Source organism: Mesoplodon densirostris, chromosome 7 (genome assembly GCF_025265405.1).
Source record: "Mesoplodon densirostris isolate mMesDen1 chromosome 7, mMesDen1 primary haplotype, whole genome shotgun sequence".
Classification (NCBI taxonomy): Eukaryota; Metazoa; Chordata; class Mammalia; order Artiodactyla; family Ziphiidae; genus Mesoplodon; species Mesoplodon densirostris.
The window spans coordinates 2972421-2990624 of record NC_082667.1 but is presented as its reverse complement, the minus strand read 5'-3'; the positions used below and the strand labels follow the sequence as shown (position 1 = coordinate 2990624).

At 59.4% G+C, this 18204-nt stretch overlaps 1 protein-coding gene across 2 annotated transcripts in view; it reads left to right on the top strand.

Annotated features, from left to right (window-relative positions):
• Window positions 1–2165: 2165 nt before the first annotated feature.
• Window positions 2166–18204, top strand: part of CARS1 (cysteinyl-tRNA synthetase 1) — a 46837-nt gene continuing 30798 nt past the window's right edge. Inside the window, exons 1-7 of one of the 2 annotated variants that reach the window (XM_060102975.1) lie at window positions 2166–2245; window positions 9420–9668; window positions 13789–13880; window positions 14758–14846; window positions 15610–15706; window positions 16123–16221; window positions 17066–17215. In XM_060102975.1, coding sequence (XP_059958958.1) covers window positions 2221–2245; window positions 9420–9668; window positions 13789–13880; window positions 14758–14846; window positions 15610–15706; window positions 16123–16221; window positions 17066–17215 — 801 coding nt within the window. In that variant the 5' untranslated portion in view covers window positions 2166–2220. The remainder of the gene's footprint in view (window positions 2246–9419; window positions 9669–13788; window positions 13881–14757; window positions 14847–15609; window positions 15707–16122; window positions 16222–17065; window positions 17216–18204) is intronic. The other variant, XM_060102976.1, reaches the window with a different exon arrangement.

Below are 18204 nucleotides of genomic sequence, written 5' to 3'. Positions count from 1 at the left end.
GGGGAAAGAGGGGAGGGACAAATTAGGAGTATGGGATTAACAGATATACACTACTATATATAAAATAGATAAACAACAAGGACCTACTCTATAGCACAGGGAGCTATATTCAATATCCTGTAATACCCTATAATGGAAAAGAATCTGAAAAAGAATATATATATGTATGTATAATTGAATCACTTTTCTGTACACCTGAAACACAAAATTGTAAATCAACTATACTTCAATTAAAACAACCCCCCCCCAAAAAAAAACTTAAGACTATCCCTCTGCTCTTGTATCTGAGGATAAGATTGGAATGTGACAAGGCCCCAGCTTCCTAAACCAGGACTAGCCAGGGTGGGGCATGGTGACAGTCACAGAGACCTTTTTTAAGTACCTGAAACTATTTTTTTAAGGAATGGATATCATTATAAACTTTTTGAGATAATCATAAATTTACATGCAGCTGTAAGAAATAATATGGAGAGATCTCCTCACCCTTTGCCCAGTTTCCTAAAATGCTAACATTTTGCACAATTATGGTACAATATCAAAGCCAGGATAATGACACTGACACAGTGAATATACCCAACATTTCCATCATCACAAGGACCACTCATGTTGCCCCCTTTTTTTTTAAATGTTTCATCTTTTTTTTTAACTTTTTATTTTATATTGGAGTACAGTTGATTAACAATGTTGTGTTTGTTTCAGGTGTTGGTAGCCACATCCACCTTCTTCCCGCATTAACTTCTGGTATTCACTTATTTTTATTTCTATGATTTTGCCATTTCAAAATGTTAAATAACTAGAATCACACAGTATGTAATGTTATGAGATTTTTTTCTTTGCATTTAGCATATTTCTTTAGAAAAGTAGCTTAAACTGTTAAAGTTTTAACACCAAAGATACGCTTTTGCCAAAAAGTTGTACAATTTAGCAATACTTGCTTTTATACTTTTTCTTTACCTAATAAAATTTCCATCCTAAGTGTTTCTTTTCATTCCCTGCGTGTTCAGAAGCTTGAGTGTGATGTCGTTGGGAGATGGTATCTTACACAGAGGAAGGCACAGGCCCTGAGGATGTGATCTGTGGGCTGAGGGACTCTAGAATGGGGATTAAACACTAGAGAAGCCTCTTCTCCTGGTTTGTGTTATTCACCCCGGGGCCTCTGTCTCTGGGAATGACAACCCTGTCCATCCAGAGTGTGTGCTCCACCCTGCCCCCCTGTCTCACTCACCCCAAACATCATCAGTCCTTGGAAATGCTCACAAACCAGCTGCTTTCTTCCACCCAGCACCAAGTATCTTCAACTTCAAGTTCATTATTAAAGGAAATGCCATAACCACCAGTCTCTCTCAGGACAGAAACGTGGGCGTCATCCCCGGCCCTCACCTCCCTCACCCCCCCATCCCAGCATCTGCTGCCCCCCATGGCTCTCCCAGATCTGCCTGCTCACCCTGCTGGTCCAGGGCACCGTCTCCTCTCCTACAGACTATGGAAAAGGCTTCCTGTCAAGTCTTGCTTTCCTCCTGGCTTTCCCTAATCCACTCCACGGCCACACAGCAGCTGGAATGAGAGGTCTACAGCACAAATCCAGTCAAGACTGCTGGGTCTCTGCCATTCTTGACTTTGCTTACAGGATGCTTCAAGAAGCGCCAGCCCTAGCCTTTGCCCCAAGCCCCATCTCTCGCCAGGGCTGCTCCAGCCTGCCCTGCGGTCAGGCTGAATTTCTCAGTGGCTTGCTCTCTGTTGGTGTCACTTGCAGGACAGTACTCTCTGCATGAAATGCACTTCCCACCCATTCCCAATCCCCTCCTCTAAGCCTCCTTCCAACTGGTCCTCCCTCCCCGGACCCTGGGAGACAATTTTTCCACGGAAGTGGGTGGGTGGGCGGATGGTTCAGGCGGTAATGCGAGCGATGGGGAGCGGCAGATGAAGCTTCGCCCTCCCGCCGCTCACCTCCTGCTGTGCGGCCCGGTTCCCAACAGGCCGCGGACCGCTACCGGTCCGCAACCCGGGAGCTGGGGACCCCTGCTCAAGGGCACTGGACGCAGCGCAGTAGGAACTACAACTCCCAGCATGCCCCGGAATGCGACGTCTCGAGCTCGCGGCGGTTGCCTAGCGACCGGGCGTGTCCCGGAAGGCGCGCCGGCTCCGGCGGGACTTCCGGGGCGGTGGTTGCGTCAGATTCTGGGAAGCTGTCGGCGCTGCCGCAAGTGCGGTGTTCCAACGATGGCAGGTTCCTCCGAGGAGCACGGTGAGTGCGCGCGGCGGCCGGGCCAGCCGGGGCGACCCCGGACCGAGGGGCGGAGGGGCCACCGGGGATCTGAGGGGGCGCCGGGTCCCTGAGGGGCGGGTCTGAGGGCGCGCAGAGGGCGGGGCGCGACCCCCGGGCCCCCCCGGCAGGCTCCGCTCCTCCAACCTCGCGGGGACCCGGCTTCGGCCCCGGAACTGCCGAGGCCACCCCGTCCCCAGCCCCGGTCCCCTCCTTGGGTCCTCCAGGTTCCATTGCGCCTCGACCCCAGGACGTGGCCCTGCGTTTCCCCCGCCGGTCCCTGGACCGGACCTCGCCCCTCCTGTCCCCTGGACTTTGGGGAACAGGCACAGCCCTAGGGTTGTTTTCGTTTCCGCCCAGCCCGGGCAGCACCCGGGTTGGCACTTAGGGAAATGGGGCCGAGGAAGCAGGGTACGCGGACATACAGGAAAGGGCTTGGGGTTTTACGAAGGCTTTCACCTGCGGCTGCAAACAGTGGCCATTGGGACCTGCGTGGTCACAGCGTTATTGCCCCACTTCATCGCCGCCTCCGCGGTTCCGTGAGCAGCTCTGGCTCTGCCCACCAGAGTCACTCGTGTCGCCAGCTGGTAGACACGCCGCCCACAGGCAGACTCCAAGGAGCGCTGGCCCCTTGCTCCCCTCCCTCAGGCAAGATTGTAGGTGCCAGACAGACCGGAGGTTGTCCCTGGATTCCCGAGTCTGGAGCAGACTTTCTTCAGGAAGAACTCTCAGTGTGTAGTTTTTATTCCCCGGGCTGCCGGGTTTAGGCTGTGCAGGCTTCCTGGAGCCCTGTGATCCCTCTTGCTCCTGGGGTTCCAGGCGGGGAGCTCTGACCACCTGGGTAACCCAGTGACGTGGGAGGCCCCTGATGACAGGGCTGCTGTGGTACCCACCTTCCGGGCGTCCCGCATTCCACCCGACAGGTGTGCCTGGATTCCAGCACCATCTCTACCCACCTGGAGCCTCGGCCCTCGGCCCTCGGAAGTGCACCCAGACTCCTGTAAAATAGCAGCGTGGTGGACACCCCATGAGCGAGCCGAGCTGGGGACCCACCTCTGCCCCTTCCTCACGTGCAGCAGGGTAACACGTCCCCGCTCAGAGGATGTAGTGGGCATTAAAGGGGCAGGTAGAGGTTAAGGGTTTAGAAGAACACTTGGCATGAAACGGGCTCTGTGTCCGGGTTGAAAGCCCGAGCTTGTTTCTTTTCTCTCTTTCTTCCTTCCTTCCTTCCTTCCTTCTTCATTTGTGAACACAAATGACGTATTCGATTTTTGGGTTTTGGTTTTTTTAATTGCTTCAGAGCTTGAGGTTTTCAGAGCCTTCGTAAGAATTGGCCTGTTTCTGGAGATTGATACCAGAGTTGTAGATATTCTTGGTTTTGGGGTTCTGAATGCTGTTTATTCTCAAGGTTGAATTTTATCAAAAGTGACCATCTCTCCAGACTTTTTTTTTTTTTTTTTTTTTTTTTGCGGTACGTGGGCCTCTCATTGTTGTGGCCTCTCCCGTTGTGGAGCACAGGCTCCGGATGCATAGGCCCAGTGGCCATGGCTCACGGGCCCAGCCGCTCCGCGGCATGTGGGATCTTCCCGGACCGGGGCACGAACCCGTGTACCCTGCATCGGCAGGCGGCCTCTCAACCACTGCGCCACCAGGGAAGCCCTCTCCAGACTTTTTAAGGAGACCCTCATTTAGAATATTCTTCCCATTTCTGATCACCTTCCTTAAGTTGGCTCAGAATGTCCATTTGGTTCCCTGCCACTGGGGTTAAAGCTTTTCCTTTGTAGCTTGAACGTGCAGCCTGTTCCAGGGCCCAGTTTTTTCAGAAAGACAAGTCTCATCCCTGAGGAACCCGAGGTGGATGGAGCGCGTCTCAGAGGCCTTGCCCTGCAGATCGGGCCTCTTCGGTGGCTGTGTGTTAGGTCAGATTTGCAGTTTAATTTTTTATGCAGTTTAATTCAAAGGTTCTTTGTAAGAACAATACAGCTAGCTTTTTTTCTTAGCATGAGTCTGCGCTAAATACATATGCGGGGGGCCTGTAATCCTCAGAGCAACCCTTTGTGGTCGATACTGCCCTTATCCTCCTGTGCAGGCAAGAATCCTGAGGTTCAGAGAAGTTAAGTGATTTGTCCAAGGTCACACAGCTAGCCAGGGCCTGTGTGACTGCAGCAGGGATGTTGACTACTCTGCCTTCCTGCCTTTGATGACTCTATTCAGATGAACACCAAGCTCCCCAATTCCAGAGTGCATCAGGGCAGACAAGAGGAGGGAGTTGATATGCTTTTCTGTGTTTCCCAGAGAAAAAATGAAATGTACATATTTATAGACTACAGACATTTGCTCACCCCTGAACCCACAGTCTCCCGGTATTTACATTTTAAGAGTTGTGAGAGAGAGTGCCCTCGGGGGGAGATTAAACCGCTCCCAGTGTCCACACTGCTGTCCCCGGGCAGTGGTGCCATCTGATCACCTGTGTGACCTCAGGGCATCAGATCACGATGCTCCTCATGACCCAAAAATCCCATGTGAAAGATTCACATCTGCTATTTCAGTGGAAAATTGCCCCTGAGTGGTTCAAAATAATTTCCTTAAATAGATCTGTCACTTTATTTATTCAGTAGATGTGCTTCAGGCACCCGCTCTGCCGGACGCTGCTGGGCGTGGAGATGCAGCATGCCTGGAGGAGCATCTCGGCCTTCCTGGGCCTTCCGTCCAGCGGGGCGGGGTGGCCGGAGCCCAGAAGCCCAATGCCTCCCCAGGTTGCATGGGCCATTCCTCTCTTGGTCACTTCCCAGTGCGTGTGCTGCTGGGTGGCCTGAGTCTACGGAGGTGGTTCAGGGCCCAGGCCCCTTCCCTCTAAGGCTCCACAATCTGCCAGAAACTTGGCCGAGTCCTCCTCTGCCAGCTGCCCCGTGGGCAGGGTGGAGTGCAGGGAATCACGCCGGAGGCCCTGCCGGGCCGGGTCTGGACGCTGCTGTGGGCATTAGCCTACTGGCCAAGCCGAGTCCCGGAGCCCCGAGCCAGAGGGCCTGGGTCTGGGGAGCCCCCTGTGCTCTGCTCCTGAGGGAGGGCCTGGCTGCAGGGCAGGTAGGGAGCCTCCCGAGAGAGGCTGGAAGCTGATCCTAGAGAAAAAAGTGGAGCGGGAGCCCTGGCAGAGAGCACCTCGTGCACTGAGACCTGAGGACCAGCAGCATTGCTTTCCAGCAAGGTCCTGAGGCCAGAGGGTGGAGGAGGGCTGGAGATGGGCCACGGGACCAGGTCTGCAAGGGCCTTGAGCACATTTACGGAATTTGGGTCTTGTCTTTGCGTTCTGGCAAGATATCTGCATCCCCCCCTCCCCCTCGTGTACCAAGGCAGGGAGAGCAGGAAGAACGCAAGACGGTGGTGACCGGTGGCCTGGGCCAGTGGCAGTGGTGGGTGTGAGAAGTGGACAGTCTGGGGAGGACCGGGGCAGGTGCTGGGTTTGCTGTGGGAAGGAAGAAACAGCCACCCAGCTTCAGACCCAGCGGGGAAGGTGGCTGTACCATTCCCGGACTTGCACCCAGGTGGAGGGCGAGACATGATGCTTGGGAGCACCCTGTGGACAAGGGACATCTGGGCCTCCGGGGCTGGTGCTCAGGACAGAGGGGGGCGCTAGAGAGGGCCTGTGGGAGGAGGCCCTGGGTTCTGGGAGTGGGTGGCATTGCCGCCAGGCGCATGCACCTCTCTCCTTTATGAGATTCGTGTGGGGAGGGGGTGCGTTCATTCGAGAAGGCTTTTCCAGTCCCCTTTCTGAGAGCCACCTGGGCAGGCTGGGAAGCCCCACAGGAAAGAAAAGTGGGCCTGAAGAGGGACCCAGGGGGAGGGGTCGCTGCAGAGGCGGGCCAGGGAAGCTGGAGGAGCCTTTGCAGAAAGCGCCTGATCCACAGGGCTGGGTGCCGCCAGGGCCTCGCAAGGTGTGGACCCGAGAGGCCTTCAGCAAGTGCGGGAGGGGTGCAGGCCCCCGTTGCGCTGGGCCTGGGAGCTTCGGAGGAAGGCAGACCTGCGGTGAAGGGGCCTGCGCTTCAGCGGGCCACCCGGGGGTTCTTAGCAGCTGAGCTCTGCACCTGCCCCACCCAGGTTCCGATTCCAAAGGTCTCAGGTGGGCCTGGAACGGGTGCGTCCAGGAGCTGGCCCCGCTGCCACTGCGCTGGAGCCCCAGTGAGCGGGAGCCCGGCTGGAGCGGAGGAGCGGGTGGGAGAAGGCAGGCCACGGGCTGTTGTCCAGCAGGTGTGAATGCTGCTGGGAAGGGGCCAGAGGAGGTGACGGCTTGGTGCGAATTCAGTTCCTTATCGGTTCCTTACCTGGTTCTTGCATTTGTGCGAGTTCAGTAAGCGTTTTCTAAACTGTGAAGACCACGGTCCACATTTAGGGCCTTCCCACAGTCAGAAGGTGTGTGTCCTGCGATGCGTTTCTGGATGGACCTGCGGTGGACGTGGCGCGTGTGTGGGGCTCCCTGGGGAGGGCCAGCGTGGCCAGCGTGGCCGGTGGGCGCCCTGCTCGGGAACCATCTCCTCTCATCTTGGCGTCACAGGCTGATAGCCAGACCGCAGTCTGGCCCAAACCCAGGGCCACTTGAAAGCTGACCAATTTTTAAATTTGTTTCCTCAAGTTACGCTTAGACGCAGCTGCCACAGTGACCCCATGACTGTCCCCCTCTGCCCTGTGGGCTCCCTGCTCCGGACGGGGCTTTTTAAACGCGTGTGTGAACCCTGGGTAAACTCCTCCAGGGCAATTTCAATAGTAGTAATACAGGAGCGATTAAAATAATAGTAATGGCAACTGCTGGGCGCTGGCTGTGTGCCCGGCAGTATTTCAAACAGTTTACAAGAGTAATTTCACTAATGCTCAACAGCTTTACCAGGCGTGTGTTGTGTGAGCCTGATTTACCCTTGAGAGGATCCTGCCGGGTGAGGGAGGGGTGCAGACCCCGCTGAGCCTTTGTCCCCTGAACTGCTTCATTAGTGCTTTAAAGCCATAGTGTTGGTAGAATGTTTGACATGTTTTTCTCATTGTAAAAATAACATATGCTTATTGTAGAAAATGTGCGCAGCGAAGAAAAAAGAGGGAAGTAAAATGCCCTGTGAGCGTACTCCTGCAGGGTAGCCAAGGTCAAGGTCAGGCAAGTTTCCAGGGGTCTCTGTTCCCTGGAGTAGTTCCGGAGTGAGGGAAGTCTGTCTGTCCAGTGCTGTCCTGGGGGTAAAGGGGCAGGGGGAGCTGGGAGACCACACAGCTTCTCAGCGGGGCTCTCACCTCTGCTTCCTTCCCCTCCCTCCTGTGTTCTGGCATAGATGGCTGCACCAGAGAGATGCTTGGAGACGGGGAGAGGGAGCTTGGAGGGTCGGTGTCGGGTGACCAGCTGCCGAAGGACAGCCTGGCCCACTCCGGGATGCGTTCCCCGCGCCCCCCCACCCCCGCCACCGCCCTGGCTCTGGCAGGTCCTCTGACTTAGCTTTTGTGGACTGAATTTTCTCCATCACGAGAAAGGAGCATGCTTCCCAACTCCTGACAGGCTGGCAGGGCTGCTGGGGAACCGTGCCAGGTGCAGTAAAGTTCCCTGGAAGGAAGACTCCGTGCCAAGGACTTTATGTAGAGTTAGGTTTCCCGGTGCCCAGGGCCGCCCTGGCAGGCGCTGCTTCCTTCTCCCTGGGTGGGAGAGAGCTGTCCTGTCAGAGAGGGGTGGGGGGCACAGACCCGCCTGGCCTTCCTTCACTGTCTCTGAGGGGATCTGAGCCCTCGGGCTGGGTCCTTAGAGCCAGCCACCTGCTCCCGGGAAGGAAGGCGAGCTGGCTGGCGCTGCTCCAGGGCCCTCGTGGGTTCCCCAGGGTTCCCACCGGCACCTTGGGCGGGAGGGGCCGCCTCTGTGTCTCTCTTTGCTTCCTCCAACACTTCCAAGAACTGGAGTGGGAGCTGCTTCTCCTTGTAGGTCAAGCGTGGAGCAAAAGCAAAGCCCCCTGTAGGTGTGCGCCCCGTGCAGGAGGGTCTCGTGTGCACAGCTGCTTCCCCACACGTGTGCTCTGCTGTCTGTTTGCAGGCATCCTGTGGGCTTGGTCAGGGCGAGGTTCCTGTTTCTGTGCCAGGCCTGGCCGCTGTCAGCCCACATCTCCTCCCCGCTCAGAGCCGTCCTGCTCTGGGTCCAGCACGGTGACCCAGGGACCTCGTGGTGTCAGGCAGCTGGCTGCGAAGGGCTGCGGTGTCAGGGTGTCTGCCCCGTTCCCAGGGAGAGTGAGAAGCCAGGCTCGTGCTGTCCCACTCAGAGCCGCCTCCGGAGCTCAGGGTGTGTCTGTGTGGAAGGGAACAGGCGCTGGGCCCTGTTCACACTGGTGGACTAGGGGACCAGGAGCTTCAGGGGCTGGTCTGCGCCCCTCCCCCTGATCTCCTGCTGCGCCCCCGCCCCAGCCAGCAGGTGATGAACGCATCCGCAGGGTAGTTGGAGCAGTGATCGGGGACATAGGGAGGAGGTGAGGGTCTCGGGCAGCAGCGGGGAGGAGGGGCTCAGTGGAGTCAGTGCCGTCTGCCGGCTGTGCCTGCTGCCTGGTCCCCGCTCAGGCTGGGCTTCTGTCCTCCCACATCCTTCCTGAGGATTCCAAGGCAGAGGAGTGGCCTCAGGTCCCTGAAGGGGGGCAGGCCTGTGCCAGGTGCTGGGTGGACGGTTGGCCCCCTCTGGCAGGCATTTCCGGGGGCGGGGCCGTGGTCCTCCCAGGAGCTGGGCCTTGGCCACTAGAAGCCTCACCGGTGCCGGGTTTGGAGAGCTCTGCAGTTCTAACGCGCCACCCATCGCCCACCCAGGGACTGGTCAGCACCAGCCCTCCCAGCACCCAGTGCACAAAAGGGTGTGTGCATGTGTGTTTCTCTTTAATTGAGATGAAAATCACCAACAATGAAACTAACCATTTTAAAGTGTACAGTTCAGTGCATTTAGAACATTCACAATGTTGTGTGACCACCCGCTCTGTCTAGTTCTAAAACATTTTCATCCCCAGATGGGAACCCACTGGCAGTCACTCCCTGCTCCGTCCCCCAGCCCTGGGCACCCGCCCGTTCTGGACATTTCCCAGCCGGAAGGGTGACCCTGGGACCCCATTCTCTGGACTCACCCAGGCCTCCAGCCCCCCTGACGCGTGTGCCTCTGTCTTTGCAGCTCCCGACTACAGGTCCGTCCTGAGCATTAGTGACGAGGCAGCCAGGGTGTGGGCCCTGAACGAGCACCTGAGCACGCGTAGCTATGTCCAGGGCTTCTCCCTGTCCCAGGCAGACGTGGACGCGTTCAGGCAGCTCTCAGGCCCTCCTGCTGACGCACAACTCTTCCACGTGGCTCGGTGGTTCAGGCACGTGGCCGCGATCCTGGGCAGCCCCCGCGCCCCAGCCCCGCCCCGTGGGCTCCAAGCAAGTGAGTAGCAGAGCGGCTCCCCGGCCGTGAGAACCTCCCCTTGAAGTTCTGTTCACACTCGTGGGCTAGGGGAGCCCACGAGGGTGACCTCCCTCTGAGGTCAGGGCCCTGAGGGTGCGAGGCGCCCGCGGGGGAGCCCATGGGGCTGGCGCTTGTCCCCGCACTCGAGCAAGCAGCCTGGGGGGCCTGCCAGCGCCCCCCGAGGAGAGATGAGGACAGAACGCCGAGAGGTCAGCCCCTGAGGATCACGACCCTGGCGGCTGCTGTAGCAGAGCCTCTGGGAGGGGGGAAGGCCTGTGCCCGTCTCAGGGCCGGCCTTGGCCGTCAGCTCACTCCTGACCTGGCTCGGATTTGATTGGCTTCTTTTCCTTTATTCTTTCCCTAAGATTGCAGGGTGTGTGTCCACCAGATTTAGAATTATTGGATCTTAAGGAAGTATTCATGGACATGAACTCTTTGGAAACCAGAGAGAAGGCGTTTCTGGGCTTTGAGATAAGACCAGTCTTGCAGCTCTGGCCCCCACCTGTCGGTGTGATGTGTCTGGACCCCGTCATTTCGGGGGCGCTTCTGGAAAGTCTCTGGGGCGCATGGTTCCTGGGTGGTCTCTTTCCTCCGGTGAATTGAGGTGCTTCTCCCATAATCACCGGTGCCCTCAAGAGGCTCGGCCTCCCTGGGGGGGCTTCGAGCACGCACCCGAGCAGCGAGGGGTCCAGTGCCGTCTGAGTGGTCCCTGCTGGGCTGGGCAGCCCGTGGGGGCCTTTTCCAGATCCCTTCGGCTGGGACGTTTGGACCGTTTCCCAACTCCTGCACCTCTGCCTGGTCTCTGCTGGGTCCCCCTCTGTAACAGGGTAGAGGTGGGGTGTCGTTTCTCCAAGCGCGGGGTGTGTTTTGGTTTTCTCGGTGATCCTGCAGCAGACACCCCTTCCCCGGCTTAGGTGGGAGCCTTGCTGTGTAGACCGCCTCCTCCCCGTGCCTCCAGGTGGTGACCCAGGGGTGTCTGTGGTGGCAGGTGCTTCTCTCCCAGGGCTCAGCTGTCAGCGTGTCCCCCAGGTCCCCCCTCCCAAGGCACGGCCTCCAGGGGTGGAAGTCAGGGTGGGTTGGGCGCACGGCCTGTCTGGTGTTCCGTCCGGGGAACTTGTGGAGAGAGTGATGCAGACACATGTGAGGGAAAGGCGGGTCTCTGCCCTGCCAGTCGGGGGGCCTGCAGGTTCACCAGGGCGGTTAGGGAGGCACCTGGACGGCGCTGACAGGACTATTCACCTCCTTCCATTTCCAAGTCCCCCGTCACCAGTGCCTCCCGTGGGCCGGCAGGGACCCCGAGTGGCCGGGGACGGCGGGTGGCCTGGCGCCCAGAACCCCCAGAGTCGGTGTCCTAGGCCGCACCCTGGATGCCAGTGGCCGAGCGTCTGCCTCCCCGCATCGCTGGCCCGTCTCAGACATCTCTCCAGCCTGTCCTGGGCGGGAGTGCCCCCTCTCCCAGCCCCTCGATCCCCAGTGCCCCGCCGGCCTTCCCTCCATGTCCCACTCCTGCTTGAGACCCCCAGCTGGACATCTCAGCACCGACACGCCCACAACTGGCTTGTCACCGTCCTCTGTGCTGGTCCAGCCTAGGTCCCTGTGCCTCTTGCCGTGGCCACAGGCCTCAGCAGCCCCGGGGAGCCACTCAGACACAGGAGGTGGACCAGAGCTCTGCCAAAGCCCCTTCCCCACCTCTCTGTTCCTTCTCTCACCCCCTCCCCATCTTGTTGCCTCCTCTCTGCGGCCCCAGCAGGGAGGGTCCACTGTGCTCAGGGTTTCAGCCCTGCTGTGCTCTGTCTGGAGCGCCCGCCCCTCGCCCAGAGCGGGGCTCAGTCGAGACGGCTCCTCCTTCCTCCTTCCAGGGGTGCCCTCTGCCACTGGGCCCCCCTCACCCCCGTCCCCCTCACCCCCCCTACCCGCCCTCCTGGGTAGGATCTTCAGGGCCTGCCTTTCACTGAAGAAGGCGTGTTAAGTCCCCCGGGGGGTGGGTCTGTCTGCGGCTGGGTGGGGTCTTCAGGGATGTGAACCTCTCTGCCACCCCTCCTCCGAGGCTGAGGTGCATGTGGCGCCCAGGGGACCGGGGACCGGGCTAGCACATCTCCCTCCATCTCCCCTCGGCACCCTCCCTGCCTAGAGCCTTGTTCTCAGGGCGTCCCTGAGCGGCACGTGCAGGTTATGTTGTCAAAGGTCAGGGGTTTGTTTCCCCACAGCAGCCACGTGCCTGGGGCAGAGCCGGGGCAGGACTGGGGGTGCTAGCGAGCAAAGGCATGCTCAGTGTTTCAGACAAACCAGAGGAAGGGCTGACGCCTCAGGAGGTCTGTGTCGGGGTGGGGGAGGGTACTGTCAATGCCGGGCGTCGGGGCAGGGGATCGTGAAGGGACTCTGGTGAAGCTTCCTACTTGTTAAACCGAGGTAACACCTCCCGATTTTCCCCTTTGGCAGATGGGGATTGTGTGTGCCGGTTTCCTTGAACTGTCACCGGCTGTGTGGCTGTAGCCACGCTTTGGGGAGCAAGAAGGCCCAGGTGTGACCCGGTGTCCTGGACAGTGTCCCACTGGCCGGGCTCCCTGGCTGCACCCTCAGCTGTGTCCTGTCACTGTCGTCTTTTCGGATGAGCCTTCAGTCTCACGGACCCCGAGCCCCGACCCCGGCCCCTGGCTCAGGGCGAGCACGGTGGTCGTCAGGCTCACATCAGTGTGTGGGCAGTTCTCGCTGGCGTCCCCTGTTGTCCCAGGTGGCAGCTCTGTCTTTGTGTCGGGAGCCGCAGCATCTAAGCAAGGGGAGGGGTTGATGGAGTCTTAAGGGGGCAGGTGGAGCATCATCACATCGTTTGCTGCGTTTACAGTGAACCCTTAGACCACGCCTGACCTCAGGAGGCATTCGAAGTGTCAGGGGGACTGGGGCTTGGCCACCTGAGAGTTTGCTGGCACTCCCTGGGGTCAGGAGCTGCTGGATAGCGCTATCTGTCCCCCTCCCCATCTGCTGCTGTCCGCCCGCCTGCACACATGTACACACACACACACAGCCACCCCCCACCCCCTTCACCGGTCAGTTACGTGCATCCTCTGGGTGGCACGTGGCCAGGCCCAGGGCTGAGTGCTCCGTGACCCGCAGTAGGGAGCAGCGGGTGGTCGCCTGGTGGCCACACTGGATGTGGATTCTGTGCCAGGAGGAGGGAGAATCGCTTTGCAGACACAGTGGCAGGGGTCGGTGTTGGGGGTGGTGCCGAGAGTGGGCACCTTTGCCCTCAGGTGTGCAGGCGGTGTGCAGCCCACGCTGGCTCCGGGAGAGGGCTGTGGAGCACAGCTGGGTTCTGGGTGCAGCAGCAGCACCTTGTGGGTAGCTGGAAGGTCACCAGAGGCCCAGGGCATGTGAAGACTCAGCTTGGTGGCTCTTCCCGGCCCAGGGTCGGAGCTGCACCCCGCCAGGCTCTCGGGGCGCAGGCTGTGTAAGGCCTGCCCTTCACCCAGCGTGAGGCGTGGGCGCATGAGCAGCAGGGGCAGGGGACGGGGCTGGAGGAGGAGGAGGTGGGGCTGCCGGGGGACTCTGATCAGACGAGGCTCGGCTCCGTGAGCCCCTGACCTCAGCGTGGGGAGGACCCGGAGCTGCTCCCAGAGGCCTCCGGGGTCCATGCGGAGCCATGAGTGCCGGCATCAGCACCGAGTCCGGGAGCCTACGTGTCGCCCGGGCGGGAGACAGGAACTGCGCGGGGAGCCGGCCAATGGCCCGCAGCTGTTTCCGTCCTGACCTGGCTTCTGCGCCCGGAGGCGGCCCACATTCTGTGAAGTCTCCATGGAGGCCGTCCTCCTGGGGGGGGGTGGCCAGCTGCATTGCCGTCCAGGCGTGCGGCCGGCCCATGTGTAGGGCCCGCGCCTCCCGTGTGCCCTCCGGCCGGGTCGGGCGCCTTGTGCTCGGAGCTGGCGGAGGGGAGGCTGGGTGTAATGGGCCTTCTCCCGCCCCGTGGGGCTGGGATTGTGGGATGCGCCGCAGCTCAGACGTGAGCAGGCAGAGAGGGGGCACGAGCACTGGACGCGGGCGATGCTCTCGGGGTCCACTTTCCCCTTGTCCCGTGGATGACCCAGCTGTGCTCTCTCCCTGGCAGGCAGAGGCCGGCGCACGCAGCCCCCGTGGTCTCCTCCAGCCGGGTCCCAGCCGTGCCAGCTCCGCCTGTACAACAGCCTGACCCGGAGGAAGGTAGGGGGGCCCGGGGAGCAGGGGCGGCGGCTCTTAGCTAGTCGGCGAGCGTCCTCTGTGTGGCCAGGACAGGGCTGTCCTCGGAAGCACACCTGGCACACCTCTAGGGGCCTGCCCGTCGGCGCTCTGGCTCTGGCTGTGCTCGGGGCCAGGCCCGAGTGTAGATGCTCGTGGCTGCTCCGAGCCAGGCCAGGAGCCAGAGTGCTCTTGCAGGGGACCTGTGGTGGCAGCTGGTGTCCCAGTACCAGCCAAGCAGGGCCTGTTGCTGTCGGGGGCCCAGCAGGTGTGGGGACGAGGGCAGTATTGGCCAGGGTCGCTCAGCAGGGCCAGTGGCTCCAGAGATTTTGAAAAGGACTCCGGCTGAGGGCTCATTGGATTGCCGTCAGCAAGCACCCTGAGCAGATGGGAGACGGGGTCCCCCTCATGGACTTAATTGGTGACAGCGGCCCCTGAACTGGTCTGAGACCATTGGGCCGTCGGCGGGAGGCCTCGCTCTCTAGGCCAGCTCCTCTGGGAGTGCGGACTCCCAGGCATCTGTGAAAGGAAACCTCCCCGCTCACGTCGTTCCTGGGGGCAAAGGCAGGGCAGTCCCTGCGCTCAGCACGGGGCCTGGCTCGCAGCAGGTGCTTGATGAACGGAAGCTGCTCTTGTTAGAGCAGCAAAAGCAGGAGCGTCTGTCTCCTTGACCCCCAGCTTGCGTCCACGAGTGGGATCCCAGGGAGGAAGAGGCCTGCCCCCATCTCAGATGACTGTGACTTTCCCGTAAAGCTAAGCAGTCCTCGTGGAATGTGTATGAACCATTTGTCTCTGGCGGCTGTGGTCCTGCCCGGTGCCTCCTGCATCCTTTGTGACGGTCATTCCTTCATTTCCAACCAAGGACGTGTTTGTACCTCAAGACGGGCGGAGGGTGACGTGGTACTGCTGCGGGCCCACCGTCTACGACGCCTCCCACATGGGACACGCCAGGTAGGGCTGCATCTGGGCGCCACTACAGGAACCCAAGCTCTGAGAGGAAGCTCAACGCCCAGCCTTTCCTCTTATTTTTTTTAATTTTTTTAAAATTTTATTTATTTATTTATTTTTGGCTGTGTTGGGTCTTCATTTCTGTGCGTGGGCTTTCTCTAGTTGCTGTGAGCGGGGGCCACTCTTCATCGCAGTGCGCGGGCCTCTCAACGTCGCGGCCTCTCTTGTTGTGGAGCACAAGCTCCAGACGCGCAGGCTCAGTAGTTGTGGCTCACAGGCCTAGTTGCTCCGTGGCATGTGGGATCTTCCCAGACCAGGGCTCGAACCCGTGTCCCCTGCATTGGCAGGTGGATTCTCAGCCACTGCGCCACCAGGGAAGCCCTCCTCTTATTTTTAAGAAGAAAAATTTTCATTCCGTCAGTACTACATATTCACTGTAGAAAAACTAGAGAGACCAGATAACCAAAAAGAAAAGCCCACAGCCCCAATGTTACTCTCCTGGACTCTGACCAGATACTTTCCTCCGTGTGCCTGGCAGTTCCTCCTCATCCGAGGCTCTGGAGGTGGGGGGTGGGGGGTGCCCGGTGCTGGGATCCCTGACACCCAGACCCATGGCCAGTGTGCAGTGCCCCCCACCCCGCAGTCATGAGTGGGGTGGGCATGAGAGTAGCGCCTTCGGGAGGAAGTGCGGGGGATCTTTTTCCTTGTACGTGTTGTGATGTGCGTGATGTGCCGTGTGGAAAGGTTTGTCTTTTTATTGCTCTAGGTCCTACATCTCCTTCGATATCTTGAGAAGAGTGCTGAGAGATTACTTCAAATTTGACGTCTTTTATTGCATGAACATCACAGACATTGATGATAAGGTAAAGGGAGTTTTCAAGGTTAAATTTTAAATACAGTGGACGATACAAGGGAAGAAATGACTTTGGGTAAGTTAATAAAGTAACGTCGGCTTGAGTGCCCTCAGACCAACACATGCTGTTTGAATCCCCTCCGGGACTTGTATCACGGTTTATGCAGATGATGTTGTCCTGTATTCAGCTGTTTGGATGCTGTCGGGAAACCTGGGGAAATGTTAATAACACCCGGTGCTCCAGGGAAGGCGCGTGCTATAGTGTCTGGCGCTGCGGGGAGGCCGGGCCCGGCTCAACATGTTCGGACAGTCCCGGCGTCGGTGGCGGGGCAGTGTGTGTGGGTGTGAGCTCAGGCACCGCCCGGCACTCTGCACAGGGACCCGGCAGGTGCCGAGCTGACCCCCATTTCCCTCCTCTGCTCCCAGATCATCAAGAGGGCCCGGCAGAACTACCTGTTTGAGCAGTACCGGGAGAAGCAGCCCCAGGCAGTGCAGCTCCTGGAGGACGTGCGCGCCGCCCTGCAGGTGGGCCCCCTGCCGCTCCTGGGTCCCTGCATCCCCACGTCCCCGTCCCAAGCGCAGGGGCTGTCCTTGCCGCGCTTCACAAAGTGTAGGGTCATGACGTCTCGGTCGCGGTGCTCCCCTGGCCCACGGGGAAAGCCGCCAGGACAGACGCACACGGGTGGGGCGGGGGCGTGGGTGACCGTTGCTGCCGCTTACGGGAGAACCTAAAAACCGGTCACGGCGATCTGCACCGACTTATGAATCTTCCACGTGGAGCTCACGAGCAAATGACACGCGTGTGACCAAGATGCAGAAGCTGTGCTAAGCTTCTCCAGTGGGTGGTGCTGGAAATTTCTGGAATTATTTTAAGAAATTAGTTCTTTCCAATTTAATATTTTTGTTTTGAATAAACAGTATTACAAATGATGGTGTCATACAGTGAGGTCAGGAAAAGGCATTTTCTTGTTTTCCATAATTGTTATCTTTAGTAATTGCAGTTACAATTGCTGTTGTGCTTTCGATGTTTTATCTCTGGAAGAAAAAAGTAGGAATAAAATTAGGGCTTAGCAATCCTCTAGGCAGACGGGGGGCGGCCCACTGGGCGATGGCGCCTTCGTGGTGGCAGGTGACACCCGTTTGTCCTGGGCACGGCCTTGGGACGCTGCCACGCCCGGCTCACTCAGACGAGGAAGCACAGGGCAGCCTGGGCCGCGGGCCAGGGTCCCTCTGCGGTGACACTCCACGGACACAGACCTCTGGGTCGCCACGGGCAGTGGGCAGAACTGGCCTCGTGCGTGGAGTCACCTCTGGACACGGGGTTCTGCTGAGCGGGCATAACAGCTGTGGCCTCTCCTCACGCCCGCAGCCGTTTTCAGCGAAGTTACGTGAGACCTCGGATCCCGGCAAGAGGCAGATGCTGGAGCGCCTGGAGCGCGCGGTGAGGCTGGCGGCGGAGCCGCTGGAGGAGCCGGCGCGGCGCGGCCTGGCGGGGGCGGAGCTGGACGGCCGCGTGCAGGTGAGGCTGAGGTGGGTCCCGCCGGCCCCTCGCCTTTGCCCCACTGCCTTCCGGGAACCAGCAGGTGCTCTTGGGGCGGAGCGGGCTTCTCGAGGAGTTTCCCACACTTGCCGGAGACTCTGTCCAGCGTGGGCACTGGCAGCACCTGGGGCAGGCGGAGCGAGAGATGCCGCTGGACCTGCGCTCCGGGCCCGCGGGGACCCGCTGGGCTTGAGCCTTCCCCGCGGCGGCCTTCTGCCCCTGAGGGCGGGCTCGGGGTGCCCGGCCTTCCTCCGGTCCCGATGGCCCTTCTCCTCTGCGCCGGCGCCCCCTGCTGGCCGCCTGCAGAACCGCGGGAAGGACGCAGCCAGGTAGGCTGCGGCCGAGGGCGCGGACGTGTAAGGGGGTGCCAGCCGGCAGGGCCCCCCTCTTCTGGGGCCTCGCCGGGCAGGATGCTTGGTGTGCTTGTCCTGAGCTTCGTGAGGAGTCAGGTGCACGGGGTCTTGGGGACGAGGGCTTTCCTGCGGGCGCGCTTCTGGGACAGGCCACATGAGGTACCACCCTCCCTGCAGTGGACGCCTCGGGCCCAGCCGTTTGTTTCTTCTCCTGGGAAGCTGGTTACGTTTCCGTGTTACCAGCAGTGATGCTGGGAATTCTCTTCCCAACGATTCCAGTAAGGTCCTTTTTATTAAAATTGTGGTAAAATATGCATAACATACAGTTTACCACTTTAACCATTTTTAAGTACGTGTGTTCACATTGTTGTGTAAACATCACCACCATCCATCTCCAGAAGGTTTTTCGTCTTCCTAAAGGGACGCTCTGTCCCCATGTAACACTCACTCCCCTCCCCTCCCCCAGCCCAGGCCCCACGGTCTGCTTTCTGCCCCCATGAATCGGGCTCCTTCATGGACCTCGTACAAGTGGGATCACACAGTGTTTGTCCTTTTGTGACTGGCTTATTTCACTCAGCAAACTGTCCTCGAGGTTCATCCACGTTGTAGCCTGTG